At 34.9% G+C, this 17,198-nt stretch overlaps 1 protein-coding gene across 6 annotated transcripts in view; it reads left to right on the top strand.

Annotated features, from left to right (window-relative positions):
* The window catches only part of SLO2 (slowpoke 2), a 98,705-nt gene that overhangs the window by 13,069 nt on the left and 68,438 nt on the right, over window positions 1–17,198 (top strand). The window contains exon 1 of one of the 6 annotated variants that reach the window (XM_068288421.1): window positions 16,809–17,192. The exons of 3 other annotated variants lie outside the window; for them this stretch is intronic. In XM_068288421.1, coding sequence (XP_068144522.1) covers window positions 16,900–17,192 — 293 coding nt within the window. In that variant the 5' untranslated portion in view covers window positions 16,809–16,899. Of the gene's footprint in view, window positions 1–16,808; window positions 17,193–17,198 lie in introns of those variants that run through there. 2 more of the 6 variants (XM_068288430.1, XM_068288426.1) reach the window with 2 other exon arrangements.

The following is a 17,198-nucleotide window of genomic DNA, read 5'->3' as shown; positions in this document are numbered from 1 at the left end:
TGTGCAATTGCGGTTGCATCAAGGTGAAAGCCATAAACAGCGTAAGCGATTGTTTATTGTTTAATGCATGAATATTTCCACCTACCAAGAGAAACATTCAATTTTCTATAAAAAAGGTTCTCTGTAATGGTCAATTTGTTCTAAAATTAGATATCATTTTGCACTTAAATCAATAAAAAGATTTCAATCATGATTTCTATTTTTCCACTAAAGCTTTTTGTGTCAGTTTTACCGAAATTTGTGAGGAAATTTCAAGACTCGGTTGAAGGTATAATAAAACTACAAACAACTCCGGATTAAGTTATTACTTTTTATATTCAAATGGTAAAAAGCATGTTAACTGTGTAAAGCATTTAATTATGAATTACAACTGAAAAAATTAATAAATTTGTAACTATTTCAATTCATATTTAATTCACTTTTGTAAATGCCATTCATGTTCATGTTTATGTATATATTCAATGGAAAGTGATAATTTCTCTATTCTCTATTCACATTCACTTATGAATATGAAATAAGTGTTAATTAAAAGACAGAAAAAGCATGAAAATTACTAAATTTAGCATCTAAAGCAAAATTATTACGTATCCGCCGAGTAGTCGGCACATTACATTGGATTTCCTTTCAATTAGTTTTTTGAATACAAAATTGCTAAAGATGTATTTAATGCTTTAACTTAAACATTCCATATTTCGTTCTTACTTCTTTTTCTTTTGGTTCTTGTGCGTATTTTATGGCTCTTCTTTGTGTTTCGTTTTATCTGTCTTCCGCCTATCTATATCCTTGATTGTAACATGTTCTCTTCTATTTGTAAACTGTTGCTACGTCATAAGCGGCATACTTCTATTTATAGGACACTTGTGGAGAAGAGGCCACTGGCTATTTCTCTCACAACCTGCCCATTCCACACTGGCGCCACCTGGCAACAGCAAACAAAGCAAACAAACAAACAAACACTAAAAAAGAAAAATACTGACCTCTAACATTTTCGCCAATAGAAAAGCAAACAAAAAAAACGACAGCAACAATGACGACGACGAAAGCAACTTGAATACCGTCAATGAAATAAAACTCATAAATAAATAATTATGTAGTTCAAAGCGATGGCTTTTGTGTGTGCGTTGTTTGGAGTGGGTTGTGCGGGTAGGATGAGGGGGCGGCAAAGACACAAAAGTTAAAGTGCAGACATTTCAAGCTCATAAAAAACCATCAACCAAAAACGAAAAAAATGAGCAGGAAACAAAAGTTCAAAAAATCAATCAATGTGCGAAAAAGGCAATTTGTGGTTCTTTTCCCTGAGAGAAAGCAGCAGAGGCAACAGCAACTAAAGGAGCAACAATAAAAATTACACCCACATTTACAAAAGTTGCTAAAACTGTGCTATACCCTAGAGTATGATAATAGGTTTTAGAACTCCCTTGTCAGGGACTATGCGACAGTGGAAGCAGTCTATGTACTTTATATTTCAAAGATGTTTGATATATTCATTTTCACTTCAACAATAAGCGATCAATGTGATATTTCAGATCATTTATGCTTTCCAGCCCATAACAATTGAACTTCGAATTGTAATTTAAACTCCTTAAACTATATTGTAAATTGTGTTAAACCGACAAAAGATTTCTTTTTTATATGTATCGACAATTTGCAAGAGATCGCCTAAAAATGACTATTAGTTTCTATATACTTATGAGTTAGGTTGGCTTTGGCTGGTTAGAGCAGTTAGAACTGTAGAAAGGCGAACAAATAAAATAGAATAAAATAATAGGCATAAAGTTTCAATTTTTTAAAGTTTATTTGTTTATTTTTAGAGAGGAATGATATACATATCAAGGGCACATATTGATAAACTTTAGAGCAACCCTTTTTGATACTGTTTTGAAAAATCATCATACTCGTTCAACTCTTTTGATACTAGGATATGCTGAGCAGTAAAATGCTTCAAAATTCTATTACAAGCAAAGTTCTTGACAAAACGCTATATGCATGCCTGTATTCATGGTGTATGTGGGTGTATGTGTGTGTGTGTGTACGTGTGACAACTTTTTTACCCTTCGGCACTAAATGTGGCGTAAAACATGAACAGTTGCCTCTTCCTTGAGGTTTCGGTTTTTCTCATTCTCCTTTTGCCTCTCTCCACTTTTGTTTTTGTTTTCATTTTTATTTTTATTTTTTTTGTGGAGGAAATAAATCTTAAAGTTTTAGGTTGGAATTCCCTAAAGTGCCATTCGGTCAATGATGCATTTGATAGCTGTTTTTAGGAATTTTTCAATTTCCTTGGGTAACAAAATATTTAATTAGTAGGCGTTTTTCAATATTTAACAATTACAACATCATGGTGGGCAGGTGGAAAGGACAGTTCTCTGTGTCTTTGTGTGTGTGTGTGTGTTTGTGTGTGGAGCAGCGAAGCATAGCCAAAGAGGATATCCTCTTTTGTGTGAATGACAAAATCAAACCAAATCAAACTGAAAACCGAAAACCGAAACGAATCAAACCAAGCCAAGTGGAAGCGAAGGATACTGAAGAACTGACTGACTGACTAACTGAACGTCTGTATGCCTGGAATGATGACAGACGCAAGCACAATGGTGGATCGCTTCAGTTGGCCAACAACTGAGCGAGCACCCAGTTTTGAACCCAATCCAAAAAGTTGCCCCTGATAAAGTCGCTGGTGTCTTTCTTGTCTCGGCCATTTTATGCAAATTTTCTTTTTATGGCAATGGAGGATGAAAAAAAGGCTCTTAAAACGTTTTGCTCACTCTGAATTTTCATTGCACTTTTCATGACGTTCATCACGGTATAATAATACAAAATCGTATTGCTATATACCAGCCACCCACTCCCAACATAAGAGCTTGCTAGCCACAGGAGAAAACACAATCATTCTAAAGACTTTTGAAATTGATGCGTAAAACTGAAACTAGAAGCTGAGTAAAAGTCCCCTAAATAAGCAGTTTTCTATTGGATTTGAATTGTTTTTCTCTTTGCCTAATTAGCTAGACTAACATTTGGGCGAGACTCTTCCTTGTTTTAGTTCTCTCAGTCATCTGTTTGAGATTCAACTACATTGACAATTGCCTTCCGCTTTAATTACGACACTTTACTTAATTAAATTAAAATTAGAGTGCGTGGAGAGACGGAATGGCTATGTCATTCATCCAATTACAACTGAAAAGGGGAACAAATGTATATATATATATGTATTTTGTTTATGTGATAGAAAAAAGCTATAAAGCAAATACTAAAAGGAGTAAAAAATTACTGGCAAAGTGCATCAAGGGGTTTTTATTTACAGTTTTCATTTCTTTTCCGTTCCGTTTATTGTTGTTGTTGTTGTTGAGTGCCACAAAATGTGGCAATTTCCCCATTGACATTTGTCTTTCAATTTTTGTCCAATTTCATTTGGGGTCACTATTATATACATATAGACAAGAGCGAGTAAAGAACGACAGGTAACCGAACGCAATTTTCTAATGGACAAAAAGTTTTAAATTTCCTGCTTACTCTTCTCTTCTTTCTTTCCACACTTTCCTTTCCTCGCTTGCCCCACAAAAGCATTTGCTGCCATTCGAAATCATGGACAAAAAATTGCATTGTGAAACAGATAATAGAGAAAGAATTCAATTCGTTTGGCTTTTTGTGTAGGACATTTGAGCTTGGCTTTTGGTCCCTCAAGAAATGCCACAAAGAGCATCAGAGTGAGAGTGAAAGAGAAAGAGAGAGTGGGAGTCAGAGAGGGTGAAAAGCGCAGTGGGCGTTTAGAGAGACAGTTGGACTAAGTCATACATCAATTACTGTCCCAGCAAATGGCGTTCAATTAGCTCTCTCAAGCGAATATCAAGGCTATATCCTTGGGGACCCGTTAAATAGATGTCTCCAATAAAACAAAACTAAAAAAATAAATAAAAAATTCAACAAAACTCAATACATCATTATGTCGAAGGCTTAAATATACCTAGTACCAAGTCAAAGTGAAGCCAACGGTGTTGCTAATTAAATATATTCGAATTGGGCTTCAATTACAAAAAAGATTTATTGGACTATAGAGGCTCAGCTAAAACCGTTCTGAAATGAGGTTATTAACTTATACTCTCGCAATCTTTCCTTACAGGGTATCAAGTAAATTAAAGAGAAAGACGGCTAAAACGAGAAAAAGAAGAAGAAAATTCATTGAATTTCCTTGGTTCGTTATCATGCCCTAGATTTACTCATAGTACATTTAAGTCAGACAAGTTCATGGCACGTATTTTGCCTTTTGCATAATTGATTAGGGCTGGATTTCAGCTTAATTTTTCTTTTGATTTTTCCCTGAATTTGTTACGTTTTTCGAGGAGAAAGCCTCAATTAATTGATTTACCTACTATTAGAATAACAAAAAAAAAAAAAAGCCCACACAATGCGAAAAACATTTTCTCATGCCGCATTCAAAATGTGTCAATCAAAATGCAAACCAATAAAACTCCCCAGGCAGAAACTCAAACTCAACTCACTAAAAAAAAAAAATATAATAAAAGTATAAATATTGACACATTGACAAAAAATTTACCAGAAAAAAAAAAAACACAGAGAAAAATTGCTGACGTTTGGCAATTGTCGCGGGCCGTCTCGTCTCTCTGCCTGTCAAATGGCATCACAACAAAAAATCATTGAATATTATATAATGCTACCATTGCTCTTTCCTTAACATCACTCCCATCTCTCTCTCTCTCTGTCTATCTCACTCTCTCTCTTTCTCTTTTCCCTTCCTTATCAACATCACGCGCCTTTCATGTGCTTTTTTTTAGTTTTGGCATTTTGATTTTCATTCAATATTTGAGATGAAAAACAGTCGCAGCTGTTGTTTATATTTATCGCTTTTGCACTCTGATTTGTTGCTTCAATAATGAAAAAAGGTAAAGCGTGTTCGAAAACTTAAAGATTTTTTTATTTCAGCCTAATAATAGGCTATAAAAAATTACAAGATTTGCAAGCGTTTTCATAAACATAAAGTTGGATTCAGTGAAAATTTCGTAACACTTTGCGACCTTGACCTGGACGCCCGACAGGAGAAGACCACTAATACCATAGGTTAGCTAGGTGACAAGTGACAGGTACGTAGGTGATAGCTGACAGTCGGATACACAGAGGCAAACACCCAAACGTACAGAGGTCACTCTATATAATGATGTGTACTTTCCATATAAGCATGTTCTATTTAGAGGTATAACCAGTTATTTTTCCAAAGGAATTCAATTATATTCTGAAATACTTTGAACTGTGATTCTGTTTTTATACAGACATTTGCATAGACATAAAATTTTTAAATATTTTGATATTACATTTCACCTGACGATATCTAACTCTACTTAACATTTTGGACAAATACAAAGTCATTTGTGTACATATTTATAAATATACATATGCGGGTACATAAACAGATATATATTTTTATTGAAGTGCACAAATTGAATAAACGTAAAACGGTGGACGAAACCACGAAAAAATCGAATTGTAGCAACAGAAATACATGCTATATAGTCAATACATACATATATATAAATGTGCGACAAGTGGGGGCTGCAGCCGGATGGTGAGGCTATCATTGGGAGGGAACTGGCATATTGATTACTATACATTGACTGACTTTTTGGCGTTTACTTATATTTGTTGTACTTTTCGTTTTTCGGTTGTGTTTGGTTTTTTCTCTTTTTTTTGTGCTTTTTATTTCACCCAAAATGGCGGCTGAGGGCAAAGTGTGTATTAATAAATGAAAAGGCTACGGGTAGAGCCTTGAGGGGTCTGCCCCCTTCTATATCTCCCACCTACCGAATGACTGACTGTCTGAATGCGTGAGCTGCAAAGCAAATATATTCAGGTTTAGAGACAGGGATTTCATATGTACATATATGGGTATATATATACATATATATCCATATACTCGTATGCGCTGCATGATATTCGACATATCAAAAAGGCTCCGTGACGCTTTAAGTGGGCTTGGCCTTGCATATCCCCTGCCAAATGCATATATACAGAGAAAGGAAGAAGCAGAAGGAGGAGGACTGCTGGTGTGGGGGTTAGAAGCAAGTTAGATTCATTTGCATTGTCAGAGTTTTGAATCATGAAATTGTAAATGAATTACCTATGGAAATAACAAATTTATATGTGCGAGGCTTATCTTAATTTAATTTTATTGAAAAGTAAAAATAGGAATATGTGTTAGTATTTTGTTTATAGAAGTTAATTTGGTATTTTGTTTAAGTCAATATTTTTTTTAGATAGTCCTCCTAATAATAAAACATAGTAGTAAAAAGAAATGAATTAGGAGAAAGAGCTTTTGTTCATTTTAAAATTTTGAAGAATGATTGAAATTTAATTCATCGTTCACCTTTATGTATAGGAAACGATTCAGACACGTTTGTGAATAATGAAAAGAAGTTACAATAAGTTTGTTAAAAGTTACAATAAGTTTGTTCTTTCCTGATATAAAATTCTAATGCATAACACCTAAACTCGTTATGACTTCTTGCCTCTGATAAGTTTCTAAGCACATCAGAAAATAGAGAGAGATACTGAGTCAAAAATGATGTGTGTTAAGTCATGAGTAGGGTCAGGGATCATTGGGATCATCAATTCTGTTTTTCCAGTGCATAGTAAGTTGGGTATAATAAGTTGATGGTCAGTCAGTCATGTAATGGCATTTGCTTTGATGCATTCTCAAGCTGATCAGCAACCGCACGTGTTGTAACTGTCTGTAACATCTTCTTCTCTGTTTGCTTTATTCTTATCATTTCTTGTAACTTGTATGCCAATTTATTTATATTAATGTCCCAAATGATTTTGGTTGCCCATATCAACAGGGAGGCGGGTTTGCCTTCCATCGCCTCAAGTCCACCGTATCTCTCCTTCTTCACAGGAAGAAGCAAGAGAACTGAAAAGATTCCAGACTTCGATGTGATGATGCTATCTTTTCAGTTATTTTGTTTTTCTTTGCTGTTTTATTTTACATTTTATTTCTTTGGGGGTCCTCAGAGGGTAAACTTGTAAGAAACAGAGAGAGAGAGTTTTGGGCTTGTGGCCATGTTTAAGGAGATAAATGTATGGCAATGCTTAAAAGGTCATCAAATAGTCGCATACTTTTATTGTAAGGTTTTCTGTAATTTTTCAAATTCCATAGAGCGAAAGCTAAAAGTTGGATTTTCTTGATATGGGAATGGCCGTTTGCTTGTTGTCTGTTCATGAGAGGCATTCGGTCAGCTGTTTGTCCCCCAAACACACACACATAAAAGAAAATAAATGAAAAATAAAACCAGAAAGGAAAACCTTTCATAAATGCTTTCTTTCTGACAGTTATTTTCATTTTTATTTGTACCCTTTTCTTTTGTGCGTTATAGTTTTTTGTTGTAGGATAGTTTTTTTCATTTTGTTGGCAGAAATTGATAGGCTCTTTTGGGCAAGGTTAAAGAATAGATCAAATGGGGGCTTACTGCCCTCTCACTGACTGACAATGGCAACTGCAAAGGAATGCCTTGACATTTTAATTATTCCTAGTCGACATGTTAATGCATATGAGTAAGGCAGGAATTAAGCAATCAGGCAACAGCCAGTAAGCTGTCAAACACTCAATTTAGGCTCTCCAACTAGTTCCCATCAACATAGCTCACTCTTTCCTCCTTTCGACTGTCGTTTAGCGTCAAAACAAATTGCTGACTAAAGACTCTTTTCATTCCCATCCCATTGCCACCCCATCCACCTCATTTCATCTCATCTCTTGTCATTTTGGCATATTTTCACATTCTAATTTATTTTTATATTATGTTGTCTTGATTGTGTCTTTGCCGCGTATCCCATTACAGAATACGGGCAGTGAGAGGGGTGGGAAGGGGAGTAAGAGTAGTTAGGAAGTAAGACAGGGGAAGGTAGTATCAGAATCGTTTCTCCTTTTCTCTGCTATATGTTGATGGTGATGACGATGATTGTGTTGCCGCCTACGACAAATTGCAGGAAATTGACAACAAATTCACTCACACAAATTTTCACACACACACATACATACACTAATCAACACATTTACACACCCATTTATATATATGTATATATCTTACATACATACATATATCCTTTACATTGTTTGTTCAGGTTTCGGTTGTCATTTTTTTTTGGGGTTTTTTCTTTTATGCATTTTGTCCGTCTGCTGTTTGGCATATCAATTGGGCAGTTGGAAATTTGGACCTGAATTTTAAGCAAGTCTCGGAAACTCGACAATTTTTATTTTAGCAAAAGAACAAAACGCAAATTTATACAAAAGTTGATAAACAAGCAATTGTATAATTCTGAACACTTTTTGTTTAAAGAGAAATGCTGGCTGCATTTTCTCCTAGTTTAGAACTCTCTAAAATTTCACAGATTCATTTTGCAACTTTTTTTCTCCCAAATTGGTATAAGACACTTTTAAATAAAGTTTGTAATTTTCTTCACTAACTTTTTTTTCGCTAGTTTCAGTAAAATCAAATTTTTTTTTTTTTTTGCTTGTTTATCGTTTTCTTTGTCACACACTATGTCCTCAATTTTTTATTTCTCTCATGTTTCCAACAGAGTTGGCATTAAATTTCACTTTCAGGCGGCTTGAAATGCATTTTCATGTTTAATTTCGTAATGCTCTGTTGTTGTAGTGGCTGTTGATGCTCAGGGGGATTTGCATGTGGGATGAGTAGGACAAAAGGATGAGAAGCAGGTGGGAGGGAGGCAGCTCTCGGCTGTCAGTCGCACCTTTTGTTTCTATCATAAACCTCGATGTGCTAGCGAGGAGTACTTTAGCTGAATATTTCGGGCTATCAATCATTTATGGAAATCAATACATTTCCATTATATAGAACACTGTGCTCTGAGTGAAACTCAAGAAGTGCGTTAACCTTCTCAGTGTGAGTGTGGGAGGAAAGGTTAAAGTGACGATGAATTGAATCCAGTGTTGGCTATTTGTTTAAGAAGCCCACCTATTGAAATGGCATCACATCAAGAACCATAAAAAAAGCGAATAATTTTGTTTTTAGTTTTAATTGAACGTAAACTGCGTGAAAACATAATTGTTCTGGATATTCATATACATAAAAGAAAGTAAGAAAAAATATCAATTATTCGTAGGATAACACATTTACCAACAATAGTCTTATAATCAAACTTATTTCATATTGGTTTCCAACGCTAAATTTTAAATATCAAATTCAAAACCATTTTAGATCAAAACATTTTCTTATGGCAATTTATATCCTCATCAAATACGTTCAATTTACTTGCAGGCAAATATTTTAATTATTATAATTGACTAACAGATGGCGACACTTTATGGGGGTCTCCTTCTTTATTTCGTGTTTGGAGACTTTACTCAGACAATGACGTCAGTAGGTTTCGCAATGACGTCACAGAAAAGCTTCATTGTTTACATACAGTTCGGGAGAGGTAGAAACAAAACGAAACGGAAATGAACTCGCAATGGCAATGAGCAGACACGAAACACGTGTCTATCTCTCTCTCTCTCTGTCTCTCTGTGTCCAACTTTGGCGCCAAATTGTTGATATGTATGAACAGTTGGCAATTTTTGTTTTGTTGTCCATTTTCTACTGGGTTACGAGGACAAATAAGAAAGAGACAGAGGGCAAAAGCGAAAGAGAAAGTGATAAAGAGCGAAACTCTCTTTGGCTTCTTTGTGGATTCCTTTTTGTTATATAACAAGTTGATTACACGTGAAGGATAATGGAACAAAAATGCACCGGTCTGAAGAGGTTTGAACTCAGACGTTTCTTTCAAGAAACCAGTTAATAATTTTGTAGAGATTAATGCTGTTTAAAAAATACTTTTTGAACTATGTATGTATTTCTTGAAAAGTAATATAAAATATAGTTTTAAAACCAGCAAAGAGAAATATACATAAAATATATAAAAACGATGCAGCATTAACTAACAATACTTTTAAATTATTTATTTAGATTTTATATTTTGTCTTTTTAAGTTACTGACTTTGCATACATTTTTTGAGAAATTTTGAACTGTTGCCCTGACAACTCTAGTTGCCTTTCTACGCAATGCAAAATTAAGAGAGAGTTGTGTGTCTCTTTCTCTGCGTAAGAGAGACGAATTTCGAGCCACACTAGATAGAAGTTTCATGTGGCAGGTTGCTTATAGCGGCTAAAACAAAAAAAAATATACTTGACTTGGACTCGGACTCAGACTCTTTTTCACTTTGGTTTTTGCTGCTGGTGCGTGACTCCTTCTGATTTTCCTTTTCCTGCTGCTGCTGCTGCTCCTTTGACGCTGCCGCTGACGCTGCTGCTGCTGCTTTTCTGCTTTGCTTTGCTGTGCTAACCAACAAAAAGATTGGCAGTTGGTGGCATCAGGCAGCAGTCAGTTCGATGCAGAACAGCGCGACGGACGTTCACAACGTTCTCGGGCAAGATATCGGGATATACGCATATATATATATATAGAAAGAAATATATAATACAAAGTTGTGTGCGCGTCAAGTTAAATTCATTGGTGCGCCGCAAAAAAAAAAAAAAGAAGAACTCAAAACAAGCAAATCAAGCAAAAAATTTTTTGCAAAACAAACAAATTATTATTTAACAAAAAATTATGCTCAAGGCCGTACTTACGGAATGTACGTGTATATGGGTGTGCGTTTGTGTGGGTGTGTTGGTTAATTAGCCTAAAATGTCACAGCAATACTAGCAACAAAAACAACAACAGCAACAGCAAAAACAACAACAACATCATCAGAATGTCACATTTGCATTGTCCTTGAGGGGAGCGAAATGATTTTTCAGTCGCAAGGCGAACGACTTTCAATTTGCATGAAGGACTCCACAAAAAACTTAATCAAGGGACATCAGAATCGAAAAAAAACAAAAGAAGGAATGGGAACGTATAATATGTACTACTTGTGTGTGTGTGTGTGTGCTAGGAAGTGTGTGTGTTTGTTGCTTTATACGATTATGTGCGTGTGTTTAGCCATAAAAGAAAACTTCATAGCATACATTTGTGCGCAGAGTCTTAGAAGCTTCTTAGCTTTCAACATATTAAATTCCAAGTGATTTCCGTTTCTATGATCGATTCATTTCCCCTTTTTTCACATAGAAATTTGTTTTGTTGTTTTAAAAAACTTTTCTTGTCTGTCATGTTAGATTCTCTGTCTCTCTTTCTCTCATCTAGTGAAGCAGTAGTTTTTGTTACTATTTTGCTGTTTCCTACTTTGCCTTGACACATTTTATCTCGGTGTGTGTGTGTGTGTGTGTATGGGTGGGTGTATGTGAATGTATGTTTCTTATCTGTGCTCTAACAAACAATTTTTCATAGTTTACTTTCCCACACACACCACACCACCAACAACAGTTTGCGTTAACTGTCAGTTTTGTGGCAGTCACTTTCAATTTACTTAAATTTATGCACTTAAATAAACTTTATAAACCTTTTTTGTTTTAATTTCTGACTCTTGAATTTATGAAAGTGCTAGACTAGAATGGACTTTCGGCTGATTGCTATCTAAGTTGGCCAAGACATTTCATAGAAGGATGAGAAATAGAGGATTTCCTTTCATCTGCCGTTTATTATTTATTTAAATGGTTTTTAGTTAAGGCTTTTACCCCGTAGGTTCACAAAATGAAAAGGCAATATAAGTTATATGGTTGCCCAAGCAATAAAGGCATTCCCATTGGAATAATTTTAACAGTTTTGGGTTTCTTACAACAGATAATCTTGTTAATTATGAGAAAGACATTGTTAATTCTGCTTACAAATTGAGTATAAACTTTCTTATCTGCATAATTTTGTTAGTTTTTAGGAAATGTGATTTAGTGGATTTAGTTTTATATTAAACAATTAATTATAAACTAGTTTTTTAAAAGTATGATTTAATATAGTCAGTTGTTTTTATTAAACGATTAATTAAAGAAAAAGGTTCTTGCCATTTATTTTTCTTGACCGCAGTTCCACAGACAAAAGTCAAAGTCATCAATCTAATTGCCAGCTTTAAGTTCTTATATATGGTAAAATCAGATGATATCATCATCATCATTATCATTAGTCAAGCTAAATGGTCAAAGAAGAAATATATATTTTTATTTGGCTTTCTCACTGATTTGAAACGTTTGTGAAGAATTTTCTTCTTGAATATTTGTGTACATTTTTTGATTGAAAAGTTTCTTGCGCCACAGAGACGTAAGACGATAATTTTATTATATATGTAAATGTCTTTTTGTAGTATAAGCAACATTTATCCTTTTGGCAAGTTATGCCATTCCTTTGTACCCCTTTCGACCGACCCCTCTTGTGGTCTGGGCAAACAAATTTGCCATGTGGCCAAGTTGGGTAGATCCATAGATTAACTCGACCTTTTGCCTGCCATTTCGCTCTCTGTTCCCAGTTGTTTGGGGCGTTAGCCAGGGATTAGCTCAGCCTGTCTGTCTATTTTTTTTTTTTTTTTTTGGTTTTTCCTTTTGGCAGTGGAAAAAGAGAAAACTTTTGTATATTTTTTTGGTTTTGTTCGGCTTTCACTTTTGGCTTTATTTCTTTTAAGGCCAGCTTATACGAGTCAGTCACACAGTGGAAAGGGAAGCGTAAAGAGAAAAGTGGGCGGGGAGATATTACATGAATAATACTTTGATTCTGTCACAAACATTTTATTTTACTTTACACACACACACAGCCGCAAACACAAAAACACAGACAGAGAGAAAGCAGCATATATGGTATAAATCTTTTGGTATATATAGTTATGATTCTTTATTAAAAAAGCCACATCAAATCGTATAACATATCATAAAGTTAAGTATACGCCCAGTGTGTGTTTAAGAGTGTGTGGGCACAACTTAGTCTCTCTGTGTGTGTGTGTGTCTCTGTATGTTTGTCTTTTATGTTTCGCTTTGATTTTGTTGTTCTTTCTTCATTTTTTTTTTTTTTGCTTGTTTTTGTTATTTTATGAGCCTCTTTGTGGTTTCATTCTTTTTGATTTCTCCCCCGGCTTTCCCTTTTATAATAATACTTTAATGACAAAAATAATTTGTTTTTTTATATTTTTTTGGTATTTTTATAGGGCAAAAGATTTCATAAATTTTGTGATTTAATTGACCATTTTCTGTTTTGTTAGGATTTTGGGTTTTTCGCTTGTTAAAGCGAATTGCCAGCAAACAAAAAAGAAAGAACAAATATAAACCTATAAACACATATGGTCAATATATGTATATATATGTATATAAATTGCCGAGTCAGTAAAGTAACCAATTTCATTAAATTTTTAACAAAGGCAGAAGTAGATTTGGGTATCCTTAGAAAAGCATTAACCTTAAAGGACTAGAAAACGTAAAAATTTAATTTCATGTTTATCATAACTATATATAAAATAAGGCCTATTTTTATAAATATCATCTGCTTCTTCTCTGTTGAACTTGAAAAAAGTTTTTTATGAATGGGATGTAACAGCATTTGACTGGCAATTTGCTTTGCCCTCTGTGTGATAAGTGATTGACCATTTGTGTGAACCAACATTTGCTTGGGCTAAAACATGTTTTTCTTTGCCTTAGACAAATGTTCAACACTGACCAAAATAGACGAGCAACTAACCCTATATATATCCCTTTCTATTTGATTTGTTGCTCACTTGCCCAGATATTTGCGCCATTATTTTGCTTTTCTTTCTCTCTTTGTCTATGTTAGCCTTCCATTATCATTTATTTCCGCCCCAGACCCATGATACCAAATTTTCTGTCGATTTTCTTTCAAATTGTTTCTGGCCAAAAAGTTTTACCCTCTTTGGCCGCATAGCTCTTGTCGGCCGTAAAATGGCGTGAATTTCGTAACAAATTTTAATCAACTTTAATAATTTCTTTGGCGGAGGAGAAGAAGGAAGACAACCAAATTAAATTATCCTTAAGCTTCAGCCAAAAAAAAAAAAAAAGAGAAAAGAAAATTCTAAATTTTAAACTTTTTAACTTTAAGACTTAGGGGAAAAAGTTTGGTCATTTCATGTTTGTCTTTGATATTCTTTTAGTCCTTATCTTTTACCAGGTGTGAACAATCATATTTTAGCCTCAAAGAATAAAACATTCAATAAGCCACAAAATAAAAAGAAAGAAAGAGAAAACGAAAAGTAAACTCGAGTTGAGTCTTGCTAAACTGAAACCACAAATCAATTTACAACGATAACAAATACAAAAACTTGGCAAAGGGAAATTTTGTTTATGGCAAGCAGCCAAGAAAAATTAAGCAAAAAAAAAAAAAAAAAAAAACAATTTCTATAAGATGATGATTTCACTTTAATGATTTGAATGCTTTGGCCTTGCTAAGAGTTATGTAGCCATAAAGATATACACATAAATATATAATCGAATAGATTAGAGTATAAAGGTAATACTTATTCATATGTGGAAATTACACACATCAAAATAGATTTATATCTATGTTAGATTAAAGGCTTTTAAGATGATAAGTAAAAACCTGTATATAAAGTTGGAAAGTAGAATATAAAAATTCTTCTTTTAAAAACGCCTAATAAATCATAGAGAATTATTATCTATTTAGATACACTTTTCAGGGCATACGACTTAGTTGGGCATTTGTTTTAAGCCTAAAGAAAGGTCAACTAACTCTATGATGAGGGTTATACAGACTGCTGACAAGTTCTACTTACTTATTTCCTTACTTACAATACCCCCAAACCCCCTCGTATTCGTCTCATTGCCTGACTGAAGGTTAAAATTTTTAAATTTATTTCATTTGCCCAGCAAAACGTAAAAAAAGGTTGAAACGGGGTTTCAACGAGGTTTTTGTTGATGGCCAAGGCTTAACTTAGCCTCTTATGTACCATGAAATGCGAGGGTGGTTTTTAAAGTTACCTTTTCTTTGTGAAGAATGCTCAAATTGATATAGTAATCGGATTTGCTGGAATTAAAATTACCTGAACCTTTGGCAATAAGAGCTTATTGTGTTACATTTCATTGATATTGACCAATGTATAGGAAGTATGTAGTTAAAGTAAAGAACCTCTTGATTTTCTCTCCATTGTGTGATTGACGAGGAAAACTTTTAGGGTTGCCCCTCTTCCTGGTCACATGCATATAAGAATATCAGCATATCCCGTAAGAGTTGTCATGAATACTTAGGCATATGTCAGGCACATAAATTGTTGTCGACACATTAACATTTTCTGTCTACTTCTCTAAGCTTTTGTTTTTATTTATGGCAGCCAGCAACAAATTCCCAATTCCCCAAGCTCCAAGTCTACAATCCCCCCCATTCCAAGGATTTTCCATATGTTGCTTGAGTAAACAAATGTATATAACATTTTGAAAGACATTTCCGTTTTTGGCCAACGAACAGCTGTTCTGTGCTTAGTTTTTCTGTTCGAAAGGGAAGGAAATTTCCTGGCATTTGAGCTGGCCTCACAAAAACGGAAGTTCATAGAGCGAAGTTCACAGGGTTGACAAGTTCCATTAATTGATAAGGTTAAAGTTGTTGCCAGGAAATTATTGAGATGAGTGGTGGCCCACTACCCCTATCCTCATCCCCATCTCCTCAACAGCCCTTTGTTTGGCGCTTTGGCCATAAAATCTTTCTAATCATGACCTTGGCACAGCCCATTTAATGTCTTGGTTATAGCCAAACCGATAATCCGTGTGACCAAGCAGTTTGCGTGCTTGAGTTTGGTCCCCAAGACAAAGGCGACAACTATATACTTAGTAAAACTATTAGAGGTGGGAAATACTACTAATTTAAAGCAGTTTATGCGGGGCTTTTAAGACACTAGTACTCCTTTTTTTTGTATTCCTCTCAAAGTGTAATAAAAATTTCGTTTATATTGCCCCAAAAATTGGCTCAAAAATAATGCCGAATTGCAGCAATAAAAGGCGGATATGAAAAAGAAGAAGGACTTTGAAGTGGACTGGAGTAGAGAGAGAGAGGAAAAGAGGCAGAGAGAGAGATGGCAGAGGCAAGCTTGGTGAGAGGGAGTAAACAAGGCGTAAAACATTTTAATTTCGTTTCTGTGTCTTCTTTTTGCTACTGCAACTTGGTTCTCGCTTTTTGTGGGCGTGTTTCTCTGTGTGCTGTGATGATGCTGTGGAAATTGTTTTTCATTATCTCGAGGGGTGGGAGGAAAATCGTCGCATGCCACGCCTTTGAAAGAGACACACACGCACACTCGTCGTTCATATGAAATTCATGACATTTTTATGCCAAACAAAAATTTCCATTTAACATTTTTCTACTCAGCAAAATACAATTTTGTTTTGTGTCCTTAAATAAAAATGAAATAAACAATACTTTAACAAGATTTTAAAGTGTTCCAATTAGCTGTTCTACGAAAATTGCTAATTTTTGGTATTTGAAAGTTGCGTAACATTTATTAAGGATTCGATTTGATTGATTGATTGATCACTCTGCCATTTGAACTTTTAAACTCTGGACAATATTTGTTGTCTAGTAAAAGTAGTAGTTGTTATTGCTATTGTTGTTGCTTATTTGGTGCAGTCAATTAAACATGCCCAAGTCGAAGTCAAAGTCAGGAAGGCGTATGGGGGAAGAAAGAAATCTCATTTATCATTGTCACTTCAGAGCCAGAAAGAGAGAGGAAAGACAATAGACAAACAGACAGTGAGAAGATGAGAGCAAGGCGATTCAATTGTGCTTAATGAAGTGTCTGATATCTCGCGAAAATGCTGTATAAAATAATATATATGTCTATATAAATGAGTCTGCGTACTTGAGCAATTAATACCAACTGAACAGCTGACCAAACCACACAAGTGAGTGCAGTGCAAATTAAAAATGAATCAACCAAGTTATGTGAATGCTTCCCAAAACGCGACGGTTAAATAGAAGCAAAAATAAGAAATCGAAATTATTTCGGAATAATTTTTGTTGGTGCCGTTCAAGGAAATGACCCACAATCTTCAAGTGAGTTATACAGCTTTGGGCATGTCGGACGATAATCAAACCTGCAGCTACTCGATGCCCTCAATGGCAGCATCATCGCCCAGCCATCGGCAACAGCGTAATGTCAATTTCAATGACGATGGCCTCAACGATCTGGCTGGAAGCTATGGCTATCCGCCACAGCAATTGCCAGCCACAACGGCAGTGCGAAGATTCTCGAAGTCTATTTTTCAAAGGCCACGCTCCATGTCCGTGTGGAGTGACATAAGTCGTAGCAGCATGCGTTTGGATGAAAGGTAAGA

Source organism: Drosophila tropicalis, unplaced genomic scaffold (genome assembly GCF_018151085.1).
Source record: "Drosophila tropicalis isolate 14030-0801.00 unplaced genomic scaffold, ASM1815108v1 contig_593, whole genome shotgun sequence".
Taxonomy (NCBI): Eukaryota; Metazoa; Arthropoda; class Insecta; order Diptera; family Drosophilidae; genus Drosophila; species Drosophila tropicalis.
The sequence above is the reverse complement of the archived record's forward strand: the minus strand, read 5'-3'. Positions and strand labels throughout refer to the sequence as shown.